General features: G+C 44.6%; 1 protein-coding gene across 3 annotated transcripts in view; it reads right to left on the bottom strand.

Annotated features, from left to right (window-relative positions):
- The window catches only part of CAMSAP2 (calmodulin regulated spectrin associated protein family member 2), a 132651-nt gene that overhangs the window by 18483 nt on the left and 93576 nt on the right, over window positions 1-20592 (bottom strand). For all 3 annotated transcript variants that reach the window (XM_077276666.1, XM_077276667.1, XM_077276668.1), the window contains 6 exons: window positions 17959-18098; window positions 16930-17020; window positions 15478-15547; window positions 11434-11468; window positions 10685-10754; window positions 1613-3758 (listed from right to left, as the gene is read on the bottom strand). In XM_077276666.1, coding sequence (XP_077132781.1) covers window positions 1613-3758; window positions 10685-10754; window positions 11434-11468; window positions 15478-15547; window positions 16930-17020; window positions 17959-18098 — 2552 coding nt within the window. The remainder of the gene's footprint in view (window positions 1-1612; window positions 3759-10684; window positions 10755-11433; window positions 11469-15477; window positions 15548-16929; window positions 17021-17958; window positions 18099-20592) is intronic.

Raw genomic sequence — 20592 nt, 5'->3', positions numbered from 1 at the left:
CTGACCTGTTGAGGGCAGAGCAAAGTACTGCAGTGCGCAGGCGCCGGTAAGATCAGAGAAGCCCGGCGCCTGCGCACTGCAGTACTTTGCTCTGCCCTCAACAGGGCAGACAAAGTACGCCTGCGCCGAAGCCGCAGAGACCAGAAGAGGACATCATGGAATGAAGATAGGAGGCGCCGGAGCGGACCAGCAGCGGGACCGCCCAGGTGAGTATATTATAACCTCTTTTTCTCCTCTTTCAGGTAAAATCGGGGGCTTATCTACAGCATTACAGAATGCTGTAGATAAGCCCTGATGACGGTGAGCTTACCTCACCATCGATTTTGGGGGTGACAGGTTCCCTTTAATAGCTGTCTACAAATATCTGAAGGGATGTCAGAGTGTAAAGGGATCATCCTAATTCTCATTTTCACATGGAAAGCCGAGAAGTAATGGAATGAAATTGAAAGAAAGAAGACACAGATAGGATATTAGAAAAAACTTTTTGACAGTGAGGGTGATCAATGAGTGGAACAGGCTGCCACGAGGTGGCGAGTTCTCCTTCAATGGAAGTCTTCAAACAGAGACTGGAGAGACATCTCTCTGAGATGATTTATTGAATTCTGCATTGAGCAGGGGGTTGGAACAGATGACCCTAGAGGTCCCTTCCAACTCTAGCATTCTAAGATTCTATGAAAATACTGATCAAATACTGAACATGTGAATGTGGCCTAAAAGTTATTAATGGGATTAGGGCGACAGTAGCACTTGTGTCAACCCACCAGACTTGAGGCATCAGCGCAGAAAAACAGATCCTGTTTGGAGAACAAGTAAAGGTTTTTTTGTTTTGTTTTATCTCCAATTTTTCACTTTAGACCCCTACACAGCAAGTTTAAAGTAGAAGACACCCCCTACTAATATTAGCAAAAACTAAACATAAACAGCTATAACTTCAGCTGCAATCATCTGTCTGCCCATCTTACGATTTCTGCTACAAGCAGCCAGTCCTACACTGCAGACAAACATCCCACTATTAGGAAGGTTATGATAGTAGGGCACCACATGGGTTTGAGAACTACTTCCCTGTACACCCTGTGCCTCTATTAGGGGGAAATGGAATCCATGATCTTCATGACTGTAAATCATTGCAATGAATTAAAAAAGGAATACACAGTGGACTGTGTGTAACGTATGCTAGAACCCAGTCCTCCAGAACACATGCTCCATGCAACAATTCACACATCTAACAGATGAATCTTTAATGGAGGATCCTCATCTATTAAATAGCCCTGAAAAATACCTACACGTTAGCATTTTACAGATATCATCATCATCACTGCCCCCCCCCCCCCTTTTCCACAGGGGCTCACAATCTAGATTCCCTAACAGTATGTCTTTGTAGTGTGGGAAGAAATCGGAGTACGTGGAGGAAAGCCATGCAACACTGGGAGAACTTTTAAACTCCTTAATGACTAGGTGAAGTCTTCAAGGAGCAAGTTCAATAAAATCAGTAACTGGTGGCTTGCCACCTCTGACAACATGCATCATTTTTCCTAACTCTCAGTCCCATCACAGTAAACCATATCCTACATTCACATATTACAGGTTAGTGCTAGTAACCTTAATTACCCACCTTGAAAAAGAAGCCACAACAAACTTTCTGATCCTCGGTAATCGGTTCTGTGTCAGTTTCTTCTGCAGCCTTTTCAGACATCTCTGGAGGTTGTAGCTTGGAGAGAGGGACTTCAATAAGACTGCCATTCTTAATGGTAGAGAAGCTCCTCTGACTGAACACATCATCGTTGGGGGTCACACACACCGTTTCTATAATGGGCTGTGACAAGACTTCAGATACTGTCGACTCGATGGGCTTTTTCTCCATCGGATTAGAAGACTCATATGATGATACTTTGTCAGAGGCCTCACTATTTGCACATTCGTCTGTATTAGATGCTTCCTTAGACTCTTGGTCATCAGTTACAGGTTTCTTATCATCTCCAAAGCAGACAAAGGATCTTGTTTGTGTCTGGCTTGGCGAGAACCTTCGTAAACGTGGGAGGCTGTCTACAGATTGTGGAGGGGTCAAGGTACGATTTAAAGGTGTAATTTTCAGCTCATTGGGGCGAGGTGTCCTCTGGGGTTTTGCAGGAAGAGACACAGTCTTTTTAAGTGAAGTTTGTGGGGATCTGTGAGCTTGCCGAGGAGACTCCAAAGTAAAGCAAGGAATTGGGGACCACGTTACAGAGGGCTTTGTTGGTTTCAACTCCTTTTGGGGCAGTTTTTGTGGTGAGGGTTGTGGTGGAGAGATCACCCAGGCTTGCTTCTCTCTCATTTGCATTAACATGTCCTGCTGTAATGCCAGTCTTTGCATTTCCTGCTGGAGAAAATTTAGAGAGGTGTTTAGTTTTTCAATAGACTTGGTGTACTCGCCTACATCAATTTCGGTCATGTTTTCTTCACTTGGGCTTGTTAGACTCCAAGATTTGTCAGTATCTATAGGTGTGGTAGGAGAGCTCAGCCATGGTATTTGTTTACGATTTGCTCTTAAGGATGGGATGCGAGTAACTGAAGATTGCATTTGCTTTTCTGCTGAGATATCTTGATGGGTTTTCTCATTTTCCAAAGAACCAGCTTCTTCTTGTAGGGGAGAAATCCCATCTCCTTTCTTTTTTACAACCGTTAGAAACGCAGTTCTTCCCATTTTCTGTCGCTGACGTGTAAATGCAGCCTCTACCTTTTTTTTCTGAGCCTCGATAGCTCGCCTTTTTTCTTCTAACTTCATTCTAAGTTGTACCACCTCAGAGGCTAAGAGCTGCGTCGTATCTTTGTTTTGTGAAAGAGAGTCCACCTCTTGGATTTGGCCAAGTGCGACCACTTGCGGGATATTGAGCTCTGAACCATCTGGCGTGGTTTTCTGGGAACTGCTTCCACTACTTCGGCCATCTCCATGATTGAGTTTTCTGAATTTTTGCTCTGCGAAGCTGGTCATTTTGATACCAGAACTGGAAGAAGCTGTGCTACCCGCTTGCGATTTGCCACTAACTGAGCTAGGACAAGGACTGACTGGTTCTCGGGCATTGTTTATGTGAAGTCCATAGTCCTGCTGCAACTTCAGATGGTCTTCAAAGTCAGAATCTAAACTAACAGTGTAGTCTTTCAAAGAAGAATCTTCATCCATTGTTTCTGGGATGATGTCTTCTGATTGCACATGAATACCAGTGTCCACCTCTGTATTGTCGGTAACGGGGCTCTGGGATCCTTTTATGTCAATGAAATCCAAATTCGTGTCTGAAAGAGTAAGGGGGGATAATTGCAAACCCACATTGACATCAGTGTTATGAAGAAAAAAGCCATTGTTTACTTGTTCGGTAACAACAGGACTAGTCTTCTCTGGGTTGTGAATGATTTCCAGGGCTTCCTCAATACTTGGCGCTTCTATCTGAGTATCCAGCTCATCTGCAGATATCCTATTCTCATGTGGACCATTGGGGTGTTCATTGTGGTCAAGTTCATCTAAATCCCACTGGTTCCTGGTGGGTGACAAGTCATCATAGCTTGGTGGTACTTGACTCCATTCTTCATTAATGCTATCTGATTGCCCTTGTCCATTGATGGGTTGGAAAGAAAGATTCTTTCGGATATGTTTTGGAACGCGGGTCAGGTTCAAAGAGAATCCTTCATTACTAACAGATCTTCGGATGGGCCGGCTTGGGGTTGTCACTCTGATACCATCTTCTTTATCAAAGGAAATATCAAATGATACACCGTGCATTGAAGATCTAAAATGGAAAAAGAGACAAATATTCATTTAATTGGGTTGAAAAATGACTGTTGCTTAAAAAAGCAAGACAGTGTCCAAACTTTTTAATACTAAAGAAAACAGGAAAAAAAATCAAAATAATGAATTTAATAGTGTTATCCACTAGTGTGCTCCCAAACTGATTACATTGTACAGCTAGTTCAAATAGGTGTTGGTGAATGGAGACAGAGCAGCTGCAGGAGTGAGGAGTTGTCAGACACAGCCAGACTCCTCATACAGAAGGCTGCTGTATACACAGCACTCAATGAGAGTTCAAAAGGCAGCTATAACACTTTCTGATCCAGCCCTAGAGATTCTATGTTAGCTTGGTGCCTTGGAAAATGTGGTATGCAAATTAGGCCTCAAGACGCCACTCACCAACTCTTTGATTGACAGTGCTACCTTCATGTGATCCAATGCAGCATTAGCTCTGATTTTGCAAATCATCACATCTGCATAGCTGCCAATATTGTGAGCATGAGCAGAATTTAAGTGAAGCCAGTGCTGTCAATTAAAGAGATCGGCAGAGCTGGGTGGCATATCTGACTATGGGTGCAGCCAAAACCGAAAATGCATACCACATAAAAGTCACTTTTATGGACACAAGTCTAATAGATTTTGGGGGGAAAATTGTATGATTAATTTTAGAACGAGATGTTCGACATGAAGGGATGCTTCATTTAATGCATCAATTGGTCATGAAAAGCTCCCTGTAACGCCCTCCCCAGACAAAGATTTTCAATTTTTGTGCTTTCGTTTCCCCCCCACATACTTTTTTTAGTTTTCCATAGACATAGCTGTATGAGGGCTTGTTTTTTTACAGGATGACTAGGACTATTGAGTGACATCATCCATATTATCATGTAATGTACTGGAAAGCGGAAAAATAATTCCAAGTGCAGCAAAATAGAGGAAAAAACGCAACTCTACAATTGTGTTTTTTTTTTATTTATTTATTTTTTTTATTTACAGCATTCATTAGAAGGTGAAATATGAATTTTAAGGTTATTAAGATTATGGTGATCCCAAACATGTATAGTTTTTTTTTATCATTATTTGAGTGGTGAAAAAAATTTTAAAATTTGTAATAAAAAAAAAAAAGCAGCAATTTTGTTGTTTTGATTTTTTTTCTTGGTACATGGTAAACAAGATAGGGTGAATTAAGGGTATGCTAAAGCTAGCATATTTATAAAAAATAAAATAAAAAAAAATCAAAATCGGTCCCATCTTCTTTCAGGGGAGTGTAACAATAGTTTCTCACTTGTCATCCGCGTTCTGTCCGTATGCAACCCGTTTTTTTTACTCAGCAGCTATTACTTTTTTTATTTTTACCAGGATCATTTATAGTTTCCCACTTTACAGAACTGTAATATATCCGTACAAATCAGATGCCATACTGATGAGTTCATATTGCATACAATTTTTTTCTAACGCTGAATAAAGCTGAGAAAACACACAGATCTGAACTACCTCAAATGAATAACATTGGTCCGAGTACAACCAGATTTTTTATCGGATTGCTCTTGTCTGATTGATATATTAGTGTGAGCCCTTACAAAACCTATTGATACCACATACGGTATGTGTATTTTTTTAAAATAAATTATTTCTTAATATTTAATGGGAAAAATGGGGGCGATGCCATCTTAAATTTTTTTAGAAAAAATTATTATTTTTTTTTACTTCACTTGAACACTCGTTAGACACTTCATTACAAAATATAAGTCCAAGTCTGACCATTGTAGGTATGTAAATGTAGATTTTATGAAACAGGGAGAGTCTAAAATAGCCCCAGTGGTAGGTGTGAAATTTGCAAAATATCTTTTTTTATATTTTTAATACAGGTTGTGAAAAGGAAAAAAGATATATATATTAAAAAAAATATGGTTCGTTAAATTTTTTGCTCTAAGACACTTTTTTTCTTCCAAAAATGTGGAGGAAAATAGGGGGAGTGTCGTATAGTCCGGATCTAGCTGCTCTGGCTGTGGTGGGGGGAGCGGAAGCGGTGGCGCTATTACAGAGTAACGAATATTCACCGATTTTCACACACATAGTCCAGGCATGGAGATCAGTGAGTATTTTGGCACACTGTCCTCGGCTTGTGAGCAGCGCATGATGTCACTGCCATGAGCTGCTTAAAAGCATAAAGCAGCCGCTGGCATCGGAACAGGATGCTGTAAAGGAGCGCAGGAAGGTAAGTATAATAGTATGTGTTTTTCGTTTTTTAATGTTTTTCTGATGGGGGTCATGCATACCAGGATGGGGATGGGGCCAATCATATCAGGATAAGGATGGAGCCATACATATCAGGATGAAGATGGGGGCCCTGCATACCAGTATAGGAATAAGGGGGCCATATATACCAGGATAGGGGACATTAGTACAGAATTTACCGCATTTTTTTCTAATTTCCTCCACTAAAACCTGGGTGCGTCTTCTGGTCCGATGCGTCTTATAGGGATGCCATGCATACCAGGATAGGGATGAGGAGCCATGTATACCAGGATAGGGATGAGGAGCCATGCATACCAGGATAGGGATGAGGAGCCATGCATACCAGGATATGGATGAGGAGCCATGCATACCAGGATAGGGATGAGGAGCCATGCATACCAGGATGGGGATGAGGAGGTTGTGCATACCAGGATGGGGATGAGGAGGTTGTGCATACCAGGATAGGGATGAGGAGCCTGTGCATACCAGGATAGGGATGAGGAGCCATGTATACCAGGATAGGGATGAGGAGCCCGTGCATACCAGGATAGGGATGAGGAGCCATGAATACCAGGATAGGGATGAGGAGCCATGCATACCAGGATAGGGATGAGGAGCCATGCATACCAGGATAGGGATGAGGAGCCATGAATACCAGGATAGGGATGAGGAGCCATGTATACCAGGATAGGGATGAGGAGCCATGCATACCAGGATAGGGATGAGGAGCCATGCATACCAGGATATGGATGAGGAGGCCGTGCATACCAGGATAGGGATGAGGAGCCCGTGCATACCAGGATATGGATGAGGAGCCATGCATACCAGGATGGGGATGAGGAGCCATGCATACCAGGATGGGGATGAGGAGGCCATGCATACCAGGATAGGGATGAGGAGCCATGCATACCAGGATAGGGATGAGGAGGCCGTGCATACCAGGATGGGGATGAGGAGGCCGTGCTTACCAGGATGGGGATGAGGAGGCCGTGCATACCAGGATAGGGATGAGGAGCCATGCATACCAGGATGGGGATGAGGAGGCCGTGCTTACCAGGATGGGGATGAGGAGGTTGTGCATACCAGGATAGGGATGAGGAGCCTGTGCATACCAGGATAGGGATGAGGAGCCATGTATACCAGGATAGGGATGAGGAGCCCGTGCATACCAGGATAGGGATGAGGAGCCATGAATACCAGGATAGGGATGAGGAGCCATGCATACCAGGATAGGGATGAGGAGCCATGCATACCAGGATAGGGATGAGGAGCCATGAATACCAGGATAGGGATGAGGAGCCATGAATACCAGGATAGGGATGAGGAGCCATGCATACCAGGATAGGGATGAGGAGCCATGCATACCAGGATAGGGATGAGGAGCCATGCATACCAGGATAGGGATGAGGAGCCATGCATACCAGGATAGGGATGAGGAGCCATGCATACCAGGATATGGATGAGGAGGCCATGCATACCAGGATAGGGATGAGGAGCCATGCATACCAGGATGGGGATGAGGAGGCCATGCATACCAGGATAGGGATGAGGAGCCATGCATACCAGGATGGGGATGAGGAGGCCGTGCTTACCAGGATGGGGATGAGGAGGCCGTGCATACCAGGATAGGGATGAGGAGCCATGCATACCAGGATGGGGATGAGGAGGCCATGCATACCAGGATAGGGATGAGGAGCCATGCATACCAGGATGGGGATGAGGAGGCCGTGCCTACCAGGATGGGGATGAGGAGGCTGTGCATACCAGGATAGGGATGAGGAGCCATGCATACCAGGATATGGATGAGGAGCCATGCATACCAGGATAGGGATGAGGAGCCATGCATACCAGGATAGGGATGAGGAGGCCGTGCATACCAGGATAGGGATGAGGAGGCCGTGCATACCAGGATAGGGATGAGGGGGCCATGCCTACCAGGATAGGGATGAGGAGCCATGCATACCAGGATAGGGATGAGGAGCCATGCATACCAGGATAGGGATGAGGAGCCATGCATACCAGGATAGGGATGAGGAGCCATGCATACCAGGATAGGGATGAGGAGCCATGCATACCAGGATAGGGATGAGGAGCCATGCATACCAGGATAGGCATGAGGAGCCATGCATACCAGGATAGGGATGAGGAGCCATGCATACCAGGATAGGGATGAGGAGCCATGCATACCAGGATAGGGATGAGGAGCCATGCATACCAGGATTGGGATGAGGAGGCCGTGCTTACCAGGATATGGATGAGGAGGCCGTGCATACCTGGATAGGGATGAGGAGCCATGCATACCAGGATAGGGATGAGGAGCCATGCATACCAGGATATGGATGAGGAGCCATGCATACCAGGATGGGGATGAGGAGCCATGCATACCAGGATGGGGATGAGGAGGCCATGCATACCAGGATAGGGATGAGGAGCCATGCATACCAGGATGGGGATGAGGAGGCCGTGCTTACCAGGATGGGGATGAGGAGGCCGTGCATACCAGGATAGGGATGAGGAGCCATGCATACCAGGATGGGGATGAGGAGGCCGTGCTTACCAGGATGGGGATGAGGAGGCTGTGCATACCAGGATAGGGATGAGGAGCCATGCATACCAGGATAGGGATGAGGAGCCATGCATACCAGGATAGGGATGAGGAGGCCGTGCATACCAGGATAGGGATGAGGAGGCCGTGCATACCAGGATAGGGATGAGGGGGCCGTGCCTACCAGGATAGGGATGAGGAGGCCGTGCATACCAGGATATGGATAAGGAGCTATGCAGACCAGGATAGGGATGAGGAGGCCATGCATACCAGGATAGGGATGTGGAGCCATACATACCAGGATATGGATGAGGAGCCATGCATACCAGGATGGGGATGAGGAGGCCGTGCATACCAGGATGGGGATGAGGAGGCCGTGCATACCAGGATAGTGATGAAGAGGCCGTGCATACCAGGATAGGGATGAGTAGCCATGCACACCAGGATAGGGATGAGGAGGCCGTGCATACCAGGATATGGATAAGGAGCTATGCAGACCAGGATAGGGATGTGGAGCCATACATACCAGGATATGGATGAGGAGCCATGCATACCAGGATGGGGATGAGGAGGCCGTGCATACCAGGATGGGGATGAGGAGGCCGTGCATACCAGGATGGGGATGAGGAGGCCGTGCATACCAGGATAGGGATGAGTAGCCATGCACACCAGGATAGGGATGAGGAGACCGTGCATACCAGGATATGGATAAGGAGCTATGCAGACCAGGATAGGGATGAGGAGGCCATGCATACCAGGATAGGGATGAGGAGCCATGAATACCAGGATAGGGATGAGGGGGTTATGCACACCAAGACAGGGACGAGGGGGCCATGCATACCAGGATAGGGATAAGGGGGCCATATATACCAGGATAGGGGACATTAGTACAGAATTTACCACATTTTTTTCTAATTTCCTCCACTAAAACCTAGGTGGGTCTTATGGTCCAGTGTGTCTTATAGAGAGGAGTAGCCATGCATACCAGGATAGGGATGAGGATCCATGCATACCAGAATAGGGATGAGTAGCCATGCATACCAGGGTAGGGATGAGGGGGCTATATATACCAGGATATGGGAAATTAGTACAGAATTGTCATTTTTTGTTTACTTTTTTTTCTAATTTCCTCCTCTAAAACCTAGGTGCGTCTTACAGTCCGAAAAATAAAAAGCCTGATTTAAACAATAGTCTTTTTCTGATGATGGCCTTCCTTTAATCACAATTATTCTTGGGTGGTCAAATGATGATCGCTAGAGACTTCACTGTAAGCACGAACACAAAAGGGTAAAGAGAGCATCTCTGTCTTGTTCCTCCACTTGGTGCAAATGGTTTAGTGAGAGATCCATACAATCACATCCTGCAGTTGGGTTACTATACAAGAATTGAAGCTAGACTATGAATTGTGACCTTAGGACAAAGTTGCGGAGGACTGCCTAAAGGAATGCTGCTGAGAGGAATGCTGACGAATATCTTAGTAGCATCAAATAAGGAGATCACAAAAAAAAAACAAAAAAAAAAAAAAAACCGCAGGTAAAATAAAAGGTAGCACAAATTGGTCTTCTAATACAAATAGGTAATCTTTAGCCAATATAAATTATACCCCAATTATCTGGGACTATAAAAGTGGGAATAAGATAACTAGATATAAATGCTGTTATTTAGCGATCAGGAATGGCCGAAGTAAAGACAAACAATTCTGTACAAATAATTTAACAACTTTACAAAAAGATCAAAAATGTTTTCATTGGGCTTCTCTCCAGCAATAATAAACAGATATATCTGCCAGCATTTGCAGAAAATCCTCAGTTAACATATCCGGTGTCCGAACATTTTATCTGGCAAAAATACAAATCACGGTTTTGTTTTGTTCCTAAAAACAGAAGAGACTCGAATAAAGGAAGTGTGAGACTTCAGAAGAGGCGACTAGAGAACACTGCGTCTGCAGACTGAAAAATCACATTATTTATACAGCCTTCTTTTTACAAGGTGAAATGTTACATTTACAGGTTTGTTTAGAAGTGATTATTGCACTCTATGTAGAAATCTACATTTATCACAAGCGCAGTTCTTCATATTTTTACCATAGAAAGAATAATATTTGTTCAGCTTCCCAATCTAAGTCCATAGATAATTGAAGAATTTACCGTTTTTCTTTGGGCCAAGTCCCAATCTGTCCATCCACGTACGACATTGAAGATGATCTTCGAATAACAGCTGAAATGATGACACCGGTATCATCAGTCACACAATATAACGCTGTCCAATGCAACATGATAGAAACCTCAATGAAAAGTAATTGGCTTCTTTCATACCCCACATGCAACTGACGGCACCACTACAAGAAGAGGTCTCATTGGAAGAACAGGAGACGCGTTGGTTCCCGAGAACGCTGCCTTTGTAATAGTGCTAGCATTTGTTAGGCAAAATGTAGTGAGCTTAAATGAAGCACTTTGCATATAATAACCGTATTCAGCACGAGATCCCCCTCAGCAGAATTAGCAGGCGCCGAGTCAGGCAGGTACGACGGCTGCAGTTTACAGACCAGAATACCACCATAAATCGGACTACTCAGATCGGTTCACGGGACCTGGTCCATCAGCCACATCAGTAATCTGTGTCCACTGGACGGGAGACCCGAGAACCATCTCCTACCTGACAGCATCCATGGCTCTTCTTTTGATTAGCTGGCCTGGCGCGACATGACACGTGGTCATGCTGCAACAATGACATCACACCAGGTCGGTTAATCAATAACAGGGGCCGAGGATGCCAATAAGTAAGAGTTGGTTCTCGGCACGCCTGTGCAGTGGACACATTAGTGATGTAGATGATGGACCAGGTCTTGTGAGTCGATTCAAACCAACTCGGATGTTAGTGATAACAGAACACTTACCCGGTCCGGGCGATGATGGCACATCTGGTGGGATTCTGCAAGATAAAATGCAATGAATTTCATTTTGTCACCTTGAAAAGTGAAATAAAAGCTTGAAAGAAGTTACAAGGGGATTGTCCACTACTCGGGCAACCGATCCAAGCACCTTTATAAAATAATAACACTCATACTCACATCCGCTGGGGGTACTGTTCCAGCGGTGTCAGTGCCGGCTCTGCGGCCATCTGCGGCCACAGCTTTCACTTCCTCCGGATGTTTGATTTGTCCAAAGGAGGGGAGAGCTAAGGGGTCTCTGATTGGCTGCAGGGATTGCGTGACAATGTCATGTGAGCCCCGGGAGAGCCAGTGCTTACACCACTAGAAAGGAGCCCACACTGGAGCAGAGTAATAAGAAGAATAATTTTTATATCTATAGCGCCAACATATTCCGCAGCACTTTACAATTAAGCGGAGACATGTACAGACAATAAATTCAGTACGAGTTAAGACAATTTAAACAGTGACATTAGGGGTGAGGTCCCTGCTCACAAGCTTACAATCTACAAGGAAATAGGGGGACACAATAGGTGAAAAGTGCTTGTTATTTCAGGTCTGGCAATTATGATAAATAGGGATATTCATATAAAGCTGCATGATCCGGTCATCAGCCCGTGTGTTTAAGTGCAATAGTCAAGTATCAAGTGCAGTTATGTGCATGGAGGGTGTGGAGACAGATGAATAGTAGGGTGCAGATTCAGAATAATATTTGGAAGGAGGGAATAGGGCAAAGTTAATTTATTGAGTAGTTGGTGTGGTAGGCTTGTTTGAAGAGATGGGTTTTTAGAGCGCGCTTGAATAGGTCGGGGCTAGGTATCAGTCTGATCGTCTGGGGAAGTGCATTCCAGAGAGCTGGCGCAGCACGAGAGAAGTCTTGGAGACAGAGGTGTGAGGTTCGGATTACGGGGGATGTTAGTCTTAGGTCATTTGTAGAATGGAGGGCACATGTAGGGCGATAGACAGAGATGAGAGAGGAGATATAAGGCGGTGCAGACCTGTGGAGCATTTTGTGGGTGAGAGAGATGAGTTTATACTGGACCCTGTAGCGAATGGGTAGCCCGTGTAATGACTGGCACAAGATGAAGGCATCGGTGAAGCGGCTGGACAGAAATAGGACCCTGGCTGCCGCATTCAAGATGGATTGGAGAGGAAAGTTTGGTAAGAGGGAGACCGATTAGAAGAGAGTTGCAGTAGTCCAGACGAGAATGAATAAGAGCGACAGTAAGAGTCTTAGCAGTTTCAAATGTGAGAAAAGGTCGGATTCTGGAGATGTTTTTAAGATGCAGGTGACAAGAGCGAGTGAGTGATCGGATATAGGGAGTAAAGGAAAGATCGGTGTCAAATGTGACCCCAAGACAGCGGGCATGCTACTTGGGAGTTATGATTGAACCTTCCAGGGTAAATTTCGATGTTGGGTAGAGTGAGGTTAGTAGAAGGGAGAAACACAAGAAGTTCTGTTTTGGAGAGATTTACTTTCAGATAGAGGGAGGACATGATGTTAGAGACAGCAGACAGACAATCCTTGGTATTTTGAATTAGGGTAGGGGTGATGTCAGGGGAAGAAGTGTATAATTGGGTGCCGTCAGCATAGAGATGATACTGGAACCCAAATCTACTGATTGTTTGCCCAATAGGGGCCGTGTATAGAGAGAAGAGGAGGGGGCCTAGGTCTGAGCCCTGCGGAACCCCGATAGTAAGGGGACGAGGAGAAGAAGAGGAGCCGGCAAAAGATATAGTGAAGGAGCGGTCAGAGAGGTAGGAGGAGAACTAGGAGAGGGCTGTGTCCTTGAGGCCTATGGAGCGGAGCATAGTGAGAAGGAGCTGGTGATCCACAGTATCGAATGCGGTAGATAGATCCAGGAGAATCAGCAGGGAGCAATAACCTTTGGATTTAGCTGTTATTAGATCATTAGAGACTTTAGTGAGGGCAGTTTCAGCGGAGTGTAAAGAGCGGAAACCAGATTGTAAGGGGTCGAGAAGAAAGTTATCTGAGAGATAGCGGATTAGACGGGAGTGGACCAAGCGTTCCAGGAGTTTAGAGATGAAGGAAAGGTTAGATACAGGTCTGTAGTTAGCAGTGCAGTTCTGGTCCAGGGATGGCTTTTTAAGTAAAGGGGTTATGATTGCATGTTTAAATGAGGAGGGAAAGATACCTGAAGAAAGAGAGAGGTTAAATATTTTAGTCAAGTGAGTGGTGACCACTGGTGAGAGAGACTGCAGGAGATGTGAAGGAATGGGGTCACTGTTGCAGGTTGTAGGCCGAGCAGAAGCGATGAGCTTGGAAACTTCTTCTTCTGAAACAGGCTCAAAGATGTCTAGTGAGCTTGAGGTGTGGCAGGGAAGGGGATCCAGGCACTGAGGAGATTGCGCTGAGATATCCTGATGGATGTGGTTGATTTTCTCTAGGAAATAAGTGGCCAGATCCTCACCGCTGAGGTTGTGATGGGGGCCTATACTTAAGGTTTCAGGAGGGAGTTTAAGGTTTCAGAAAGTCGTTTTGGGTTGTTGGATAGTGAGGTGATGAGGGTGGTGAAGTAGGATTGTTTGGCCAGATAAATGGCAGAGTTATAGGTTTTGAGCATGAACTTATAGTGGATGAAGTCTTCTGCTAAGAGAGATAATCTCCACTGCCGCTCTGCACACCTTGAGCAACGCTGAAGAAAGCGTGTTTGCATAGTGTGCCAGGGCTGCCGTTGTCTGTGTCGGGTCTTTCTGCGTGTAGAAGGTGCTGCTTCATCTAGGGCATTCTTTAGTGTATTATTAAAGTGTGAAAATGCTAAGTCTGGACAGGAGAGGGAGGATATGGGGGCTAAAGAGGTGTGGAGATTGTCCATAAGCTGCTGGGTATTAATGGTACGTGTATTCCGATAAGTGTTTTAAGTGGGGGTGTCCCAGGTGAGAAGACAAAAAACAGAAAGAGCAGGTGGTGGGATGATTTTTATGAACAATTTGAGTGCTGCATGGAGGTATTGAATGGTTTGGAGTGGGTAAGAAATGTCAGTAGAGACTCAGAGTTATACATGGGAGAGGGGAGAAGGGAGGGGTGGATATGGAGAGAGTGCACAGAATGCGTTAAGGGGCGGGCGAGTTGTGAGAAAGCAGAATTAAAACACATAAGCAGCAGATTAATATGATAAATGCATAATGTAGTATGACTGACCAAGAAGCATGTTTGTATGAAAAACTTATGCACCTTACCTGTCTCCTGCCCTGTCCAACTGCCATTGACTAACTGCCAAGCACTTTATACTGTTGCATGCGTGACCCCGCGCGTGTGCTATCGCAGCCAGAGCTAAATATATATGAAATGAAATGTCTGCTAACATCAGGCACCAAATGGCCACAATCAGCAATTAACCAATTAGCACAAAGCCAGAGCAGGCATTACTATGCAGGGTAAACAACCAATGCTGAATAAGGCCATAAAACAGTGTGGGGGGGTGATAGCTTTGAACACTTTAAAGCAGAAACCATAAAGAGAGGAAAAAAAAAAAAGCACCACAGAGGTGATGGCTTAAATACTATGAAAAAAGCTTGCTAGATATGGTTCTTTTCACACTTGTCAGACAGAGCACACAAACGGGTGATGGCTTAAATACCATGAAAAAAGCTTGCTGGATATAGTTCTGTTCACACTTGTCAAACAGAGTATAGGTGATATTATTTTGTATAGGGGAAACATGGTGATTGGGGAGAGGTTGCCCGAGTAGTGTACAACCCCTCTAATGGTTGAAGACAGCACCAAGTCAGTCATCTACTTGTTACAACCAGTGTGTGGAAATACACTCAAATTTAGGGGAAACTGATAGCAATTGCAAATCAACTCAGAATAAATCGTTTTTGATCATATGCCACCTGCACTACTTTATGGTGAAATTATAGAAGGCTGGTGTACTTACTAGCTTCGGAGGAAATAATTACCCTTCTAGGTCAGTCCTTTACCAGTGTGATACATGATAAGCTTTTCTGTTATATTAATATTTTAATACATAGGTAAAATTATTATACCTTGAATGTGAGGAACCTCCTAATGTATGTCTCCTGTTGAAACGTGATTTTGAGGTTGCCTTCACGGGTCCTGAAATGCAAATGTTAAACTGTAGTAAAGTACTAACTTTAATAAATCTATAGGGCAATAAATAGGCGACTGCATATACTGACCCTTATTAATAATACATCCAAGTCACTGCAGTAATCTAGCTCTGCACATAAAATGGATTGCACCAAGATTGCAACTGATCACCTACCCACAAGATAAGCAATAATATGTGATCACTGGAGATCCAACTGCTGAAACCTCCATGGATTATGAGACTGGGGGTCCAGAGTCCCTCAATTGGATGGAATAGCGGTCACACATCCTCACCGCTAACCCATTCAATTTCTATGGGACAGTTAGATACAGCCAAGCACATGACTCAGCTATCTCCATCAGTCCAGTAGACAATGAATGGTAGTGTGCTTGTTAGACTGTTACCCCATTAATTCAGGGGACTCAGGACCTCTGTTTACAAAACTGGTGGGGGTCCCAAAAGCCAAACCACCAGCAATCACACACTCCTCACCTATCTGGTAGACACGTAATAAGTTGCGTTCTTGATACAAATCCTTTAAATCTTAATTTATCAGAGATCAATTGGTAAGATAAGGCTTTAAAGTGGACCTTTCACCACTTTTTTTTTGCAGGTTAAAATGGCTACCTCATGAAAAAGGGGCTGAATAAAACATTTTCCTTTTTTGATTCCTCCTCTCCATTGCGGAGATATTGGATTCTTATATGCAAATTGACCCTTCAATAAAAGGGGTGCTAGCAGATTCTTCTCTGGGATCATTTACTTTTCCCTTCTATGTCACTGGCCAATCATCATAAGGCAGCGTTATACAGGAAAAGCAAATAAACATGCCCCCGGAGAAGATCAGAACACAGTGCCGAGAGAGGAGAGCTGCAGTGGTGAGCAGTGAAGAAGAGGATTGTGCGAGCAGAGCTTGTGTCACATTCAAGGCTCTGGGTAAGAGCGCACTGCTCCTCTTCACCCAGCGCTCTAATGTACGACAAGCGAGTGAGGAGATCTCTGTGTAATAACGTTAGGAACATCACTCACCAGATCACAGGGAAAAAGTTGGTTCTGGCCTTTTAATCTTCTATGATGCTGCCTTCTAATGGTTAGGCAAAGTCATACAGAGAAAAAAGTAAATTGCCCCAAGAGAAGAATCTCTGCCAAGGACCCCTTGGTTGAGGGGAAATTAACATATTAAGCTCCCTAAACTTTAAAAGCCCATATCTCTGATTTATTCAGCTCCTCAGCAATGACATGTCAAGGTACTAAATGTCTGCAGGTTTCTTATCTGACAGCAGATTATTTATGGTGCTTTATGGTAACAATGTCCACAACCTATCCCCCATGAAAATCCTACAAATGTACTACAGCCCTCAAAAGCCCATTAGCACTGAAGACTTACCTTGTGTATCCACCACTCTTGGCTGCACAAATGACGGCTTTACTACTTCAAACCACCAGAAAAGTTCTGCCATGAACACCAAATAATTGGCCTGATAAGACAAATAAAAAATGGAATAAAGACGAAGATGCAGAAATCCAATATATTATATAATACATTTGTGTATGGTCTTTAACGGTTGAAAAATAACACAAAGTCAGTGGCATAAGCACAGTCCTTGTTATTATGGTCATTCAGTGCAATTTTATTATTAGGGACTTCATAGCACATATGAGGACGGGCTGATGAAACTGGCACCTCAGTCAATATGCTAGAGGAGAATTACACGGAAAGTTCATGAGCGCATGGAGGCATGATGCACCGTTATCCGTGACAATGAGGACATATTATAGTCCCTGTGCACATACCCGAGTGAATGGTAGTTTATGGGGCAAAAAGAGGTGACAAATCACCTTTAAAGAGGACAGGTCACCACACTTCACAATATAAACTGCATACATTGTTAACAAGAGCTTGTAAACCTGATGAGGCTGGTGTACTAGCTTTGTAAGTCTGTGTCAGAATGGTGGTGCAATTATTATTTAATGTTTCCAACTGTAGCAGGGCCATAGACTGCTAGTTTTATTACCAGGATTATGCATCCTTCCTGATGTAGATGTCAGCCTTGTCCAAGATCTGTTTATTGATGTATGCAGGTCGTACTGTGAACTCTGGAGACAGACCGGCTCTAACGTCACAGACCCGGGTTCAGTCAGTGCACCAACATCTCACATCCTAATGGTAAGTGCCACTTTCTAATAGGACTTGCAAGGCCACATGCGGGTCCTCCTGGAGTCACGATCCTGGTCCTCACAGTCACCCTGCTCAGCGCTGGGCCAGGGAGGGACACAGCAGAAGATAGTGCGGCTGGTGGGAGCTCCTCCGGTAACAACTAACATGCAAAGGTTGGCAGAGGGAGGAACATCCCTGGGCCACCAATAGATATTGTCAGTAAGTTCCCACGCTCCGGTACATGCACCCGGTACAGACCTTGATGGAGGACGATGCATACAGCATATCTTCCAAGCTAAAGTGGCAGCAGCCATTCAGATACTCCTGGCAGAACTCCTGAATTAACTGAAGGTTATACAGGCTGTCAGCCAGGGACATCGACTCCTTGAAGCAGATATCTATAAAAAAAATAATAAAAACCAGGAAAAAAAGAAAGAAAATTAAAATATTAATTCTATAAAATGTAATGAAAAGGTGGACTCTGTTACTGACCCTCCATGGGTCGGATACAGCAGGATGTGCAACGTCATACAATAATACCCAAGGATAATAATAATAGTTGCTGTACCTATGTATATGTGTCTTTCTTAGCAATCTTTTCTGAATCGCCATGTACATTATATTAAAGGGAATAGATCACCATGATTTTGTATGTAAGCTGAGAGCAGCATGATGTAGGCGCAGACGGATTCCAATGATGTGTCACTTACTGGGCTGCTTGCTGTCCTTTTGATACAATTACAGTTTTCTCTGCTGCAGATCCTGCAGTTCTCGAATGCTGAGCTCTATATAACTCCACCCACACCACTGCTGGCAGCTTTCTGTGTACACTATGCATAGGCAGAAAGCTGCCAATCAGTAGTGGGGGTGGGGTTTATACAGAGCAGATGATTACGAGGCAGCTAGTCCTGTAGCGATAATCTCCCGCTGATGAAACACTGATTTTAATGAAACAGCAGCACACAGCCTAACAAATGACATCACTGGAATCAGGATCTCTGCCCCTACATCATGGTGCTCTCAGATTACTTAGCAAAAAGCTGCTGACAGATACCCCTTAAATGATGCTTCAGCATCACTAACCTGGACAAAGAGATCTCCCTACATTAAAGTCAGTTGTCCCCCACTCCCCAGATCTCTATTATAGGCATTACTAGACATTTTCCGGTCTACCATAAGTGGAGATCAGCTGTTTTAGGACAGCCCGCACTATGGATTCATGGTGGATTTAACTTCTGAATCTCTGACAAGTGATCACATCTGAAGCAGATACCAGTTACATAAGTATGCAGCACGTGGATGAGATATGTAAGAATATATCTTGGCATTCTCCTATTGCAGACCGATGGGAGGAAGGCATCCTATTGGAAGTATCTGCCTTACAGCCAGAGGGCAGTGTAATCTAAGGTTTGTAAGAAGGAGGACACCACAGGATAATATAGGTGGGCAGCTTTGTCTCCAGACACTTAGACTGTGGGAAGCAGTGACTGCTCAATGTGCTTTAGGTCTCCTCACACGTCAGTATAAGGCTGGATTCACACATCCATGTTGGGAACCATGATGTGTGCACCAGCCGGGGTCTCCGGACCCAAACTGAACAGTCTCAGACACACATGAGGCTGTGTACTCGTGTCAGGAGACCCACAATTATTCCATGTATTGTGGCCCGCATACAGATTATAAAACATAAAGGAAGGCAGAACACATAACGCATAGAAAGGACATACTACCAGAGATAACCTATCAGGCAATTATTTTTCAACCAAGAAAGCAAATGCCAATTGCTCTAGACCTCCAAAACTTGCGGAGTTCACTATTCCAGTACCCTTGACCACCATGGCAAGCGGTAAAACGGTTGCTCCAAATATACAAGTTATCATCCTTCAATAGGGTATGAGATAACGTCTTGATCCTCGGGTGCCAACCAGTGGGACTCTCACCGACCCAGAGAACATGGCACCGCAGAGCACCATTGGAATGGAGGTCAAGCTGGCGCTACTGGGCACTATTATTGCTCCATGAGACTGCTGGAAATTGCTGAGTACGACAGTGTTGGACCCCGAGTGCCCAATAAATCAGATCCCTTATCCATATATAGCTGGCAGAACCGCTTTAAGCTCACCACTACCGCAGACCATCAGAACAGTCCTAGTTAGGTACTTGGAGGAGGACAGCACACGGACCAGAAATAGTCATGTGAACAAGCCCTTGGTCTGGAATCTACTGCTCCAGGTTTTCTGCTGTCAGAGCATAGTGGCGTCTAACCTTCCTAATAATATGGCACTAACAAGAATGAAGTGGACTGACATAACCTGTGACCTTTCTACATGTGCTTTGTTTGCACAAAATATACGGTGTCCCCTGGGCAAATTGTCACATATGCACATTGTTCTGCACAAGACGATAATATGCTGTATCAATGGAAGGGATCTTTCCTTATTTTGGGGACTTGAAAAAAAATTAACCAAGAGAGCTACAAACAACACTAATTTTCTGTAATGTGCTACCTGTTTCACAAGATACAAGAGCAGAACATCAATGCAACCAGTTCTTGGTCACCTATCCAGAGCAGTACGGCCATTGCTGCATTCAAAAAGGGGAACTTCAAAGCTCCATTAACAGGATCAGAGGTGGTCCCCCAGCAATCAGCAACTTATCACATAACCTGTAATTAGGCAATGAGATGCTGAGCTAGGGGCGACCCCTTTAGACCACCTCTGGCTTTGATGGCACGTGAGCTCCATGTTATAATTTGCAGTCTTCGATAGTGATACTTCACACAAGGCGGCTGCACGCCGGAACCCCCTCCAATACGTGACACTTCCGTGGAATCACACAGCTGCGAGAGACGATAAAGCTTGGGGCAACCATCAGTTACATGATTGGGCTAGC

This window comes from Ranitomeya variabilis, chromosome 8 (assembly GCF_051348905.1).
Source record: "Ranitomeya variabilis isolate aRanVar5 chromosome 8, aRanVar5.hap1, whole genome shotgun sequence".
NCBI classification, from domain to species: Eukaryota; Metazoa; Chordata; class Amphibia; order Anura; family Dendrobatidae; genus Ranitomeya; species Ranitomeya variabilis.
This window is presented reverse-complemented; position numbering and strand designations above follow the sequence as displayed.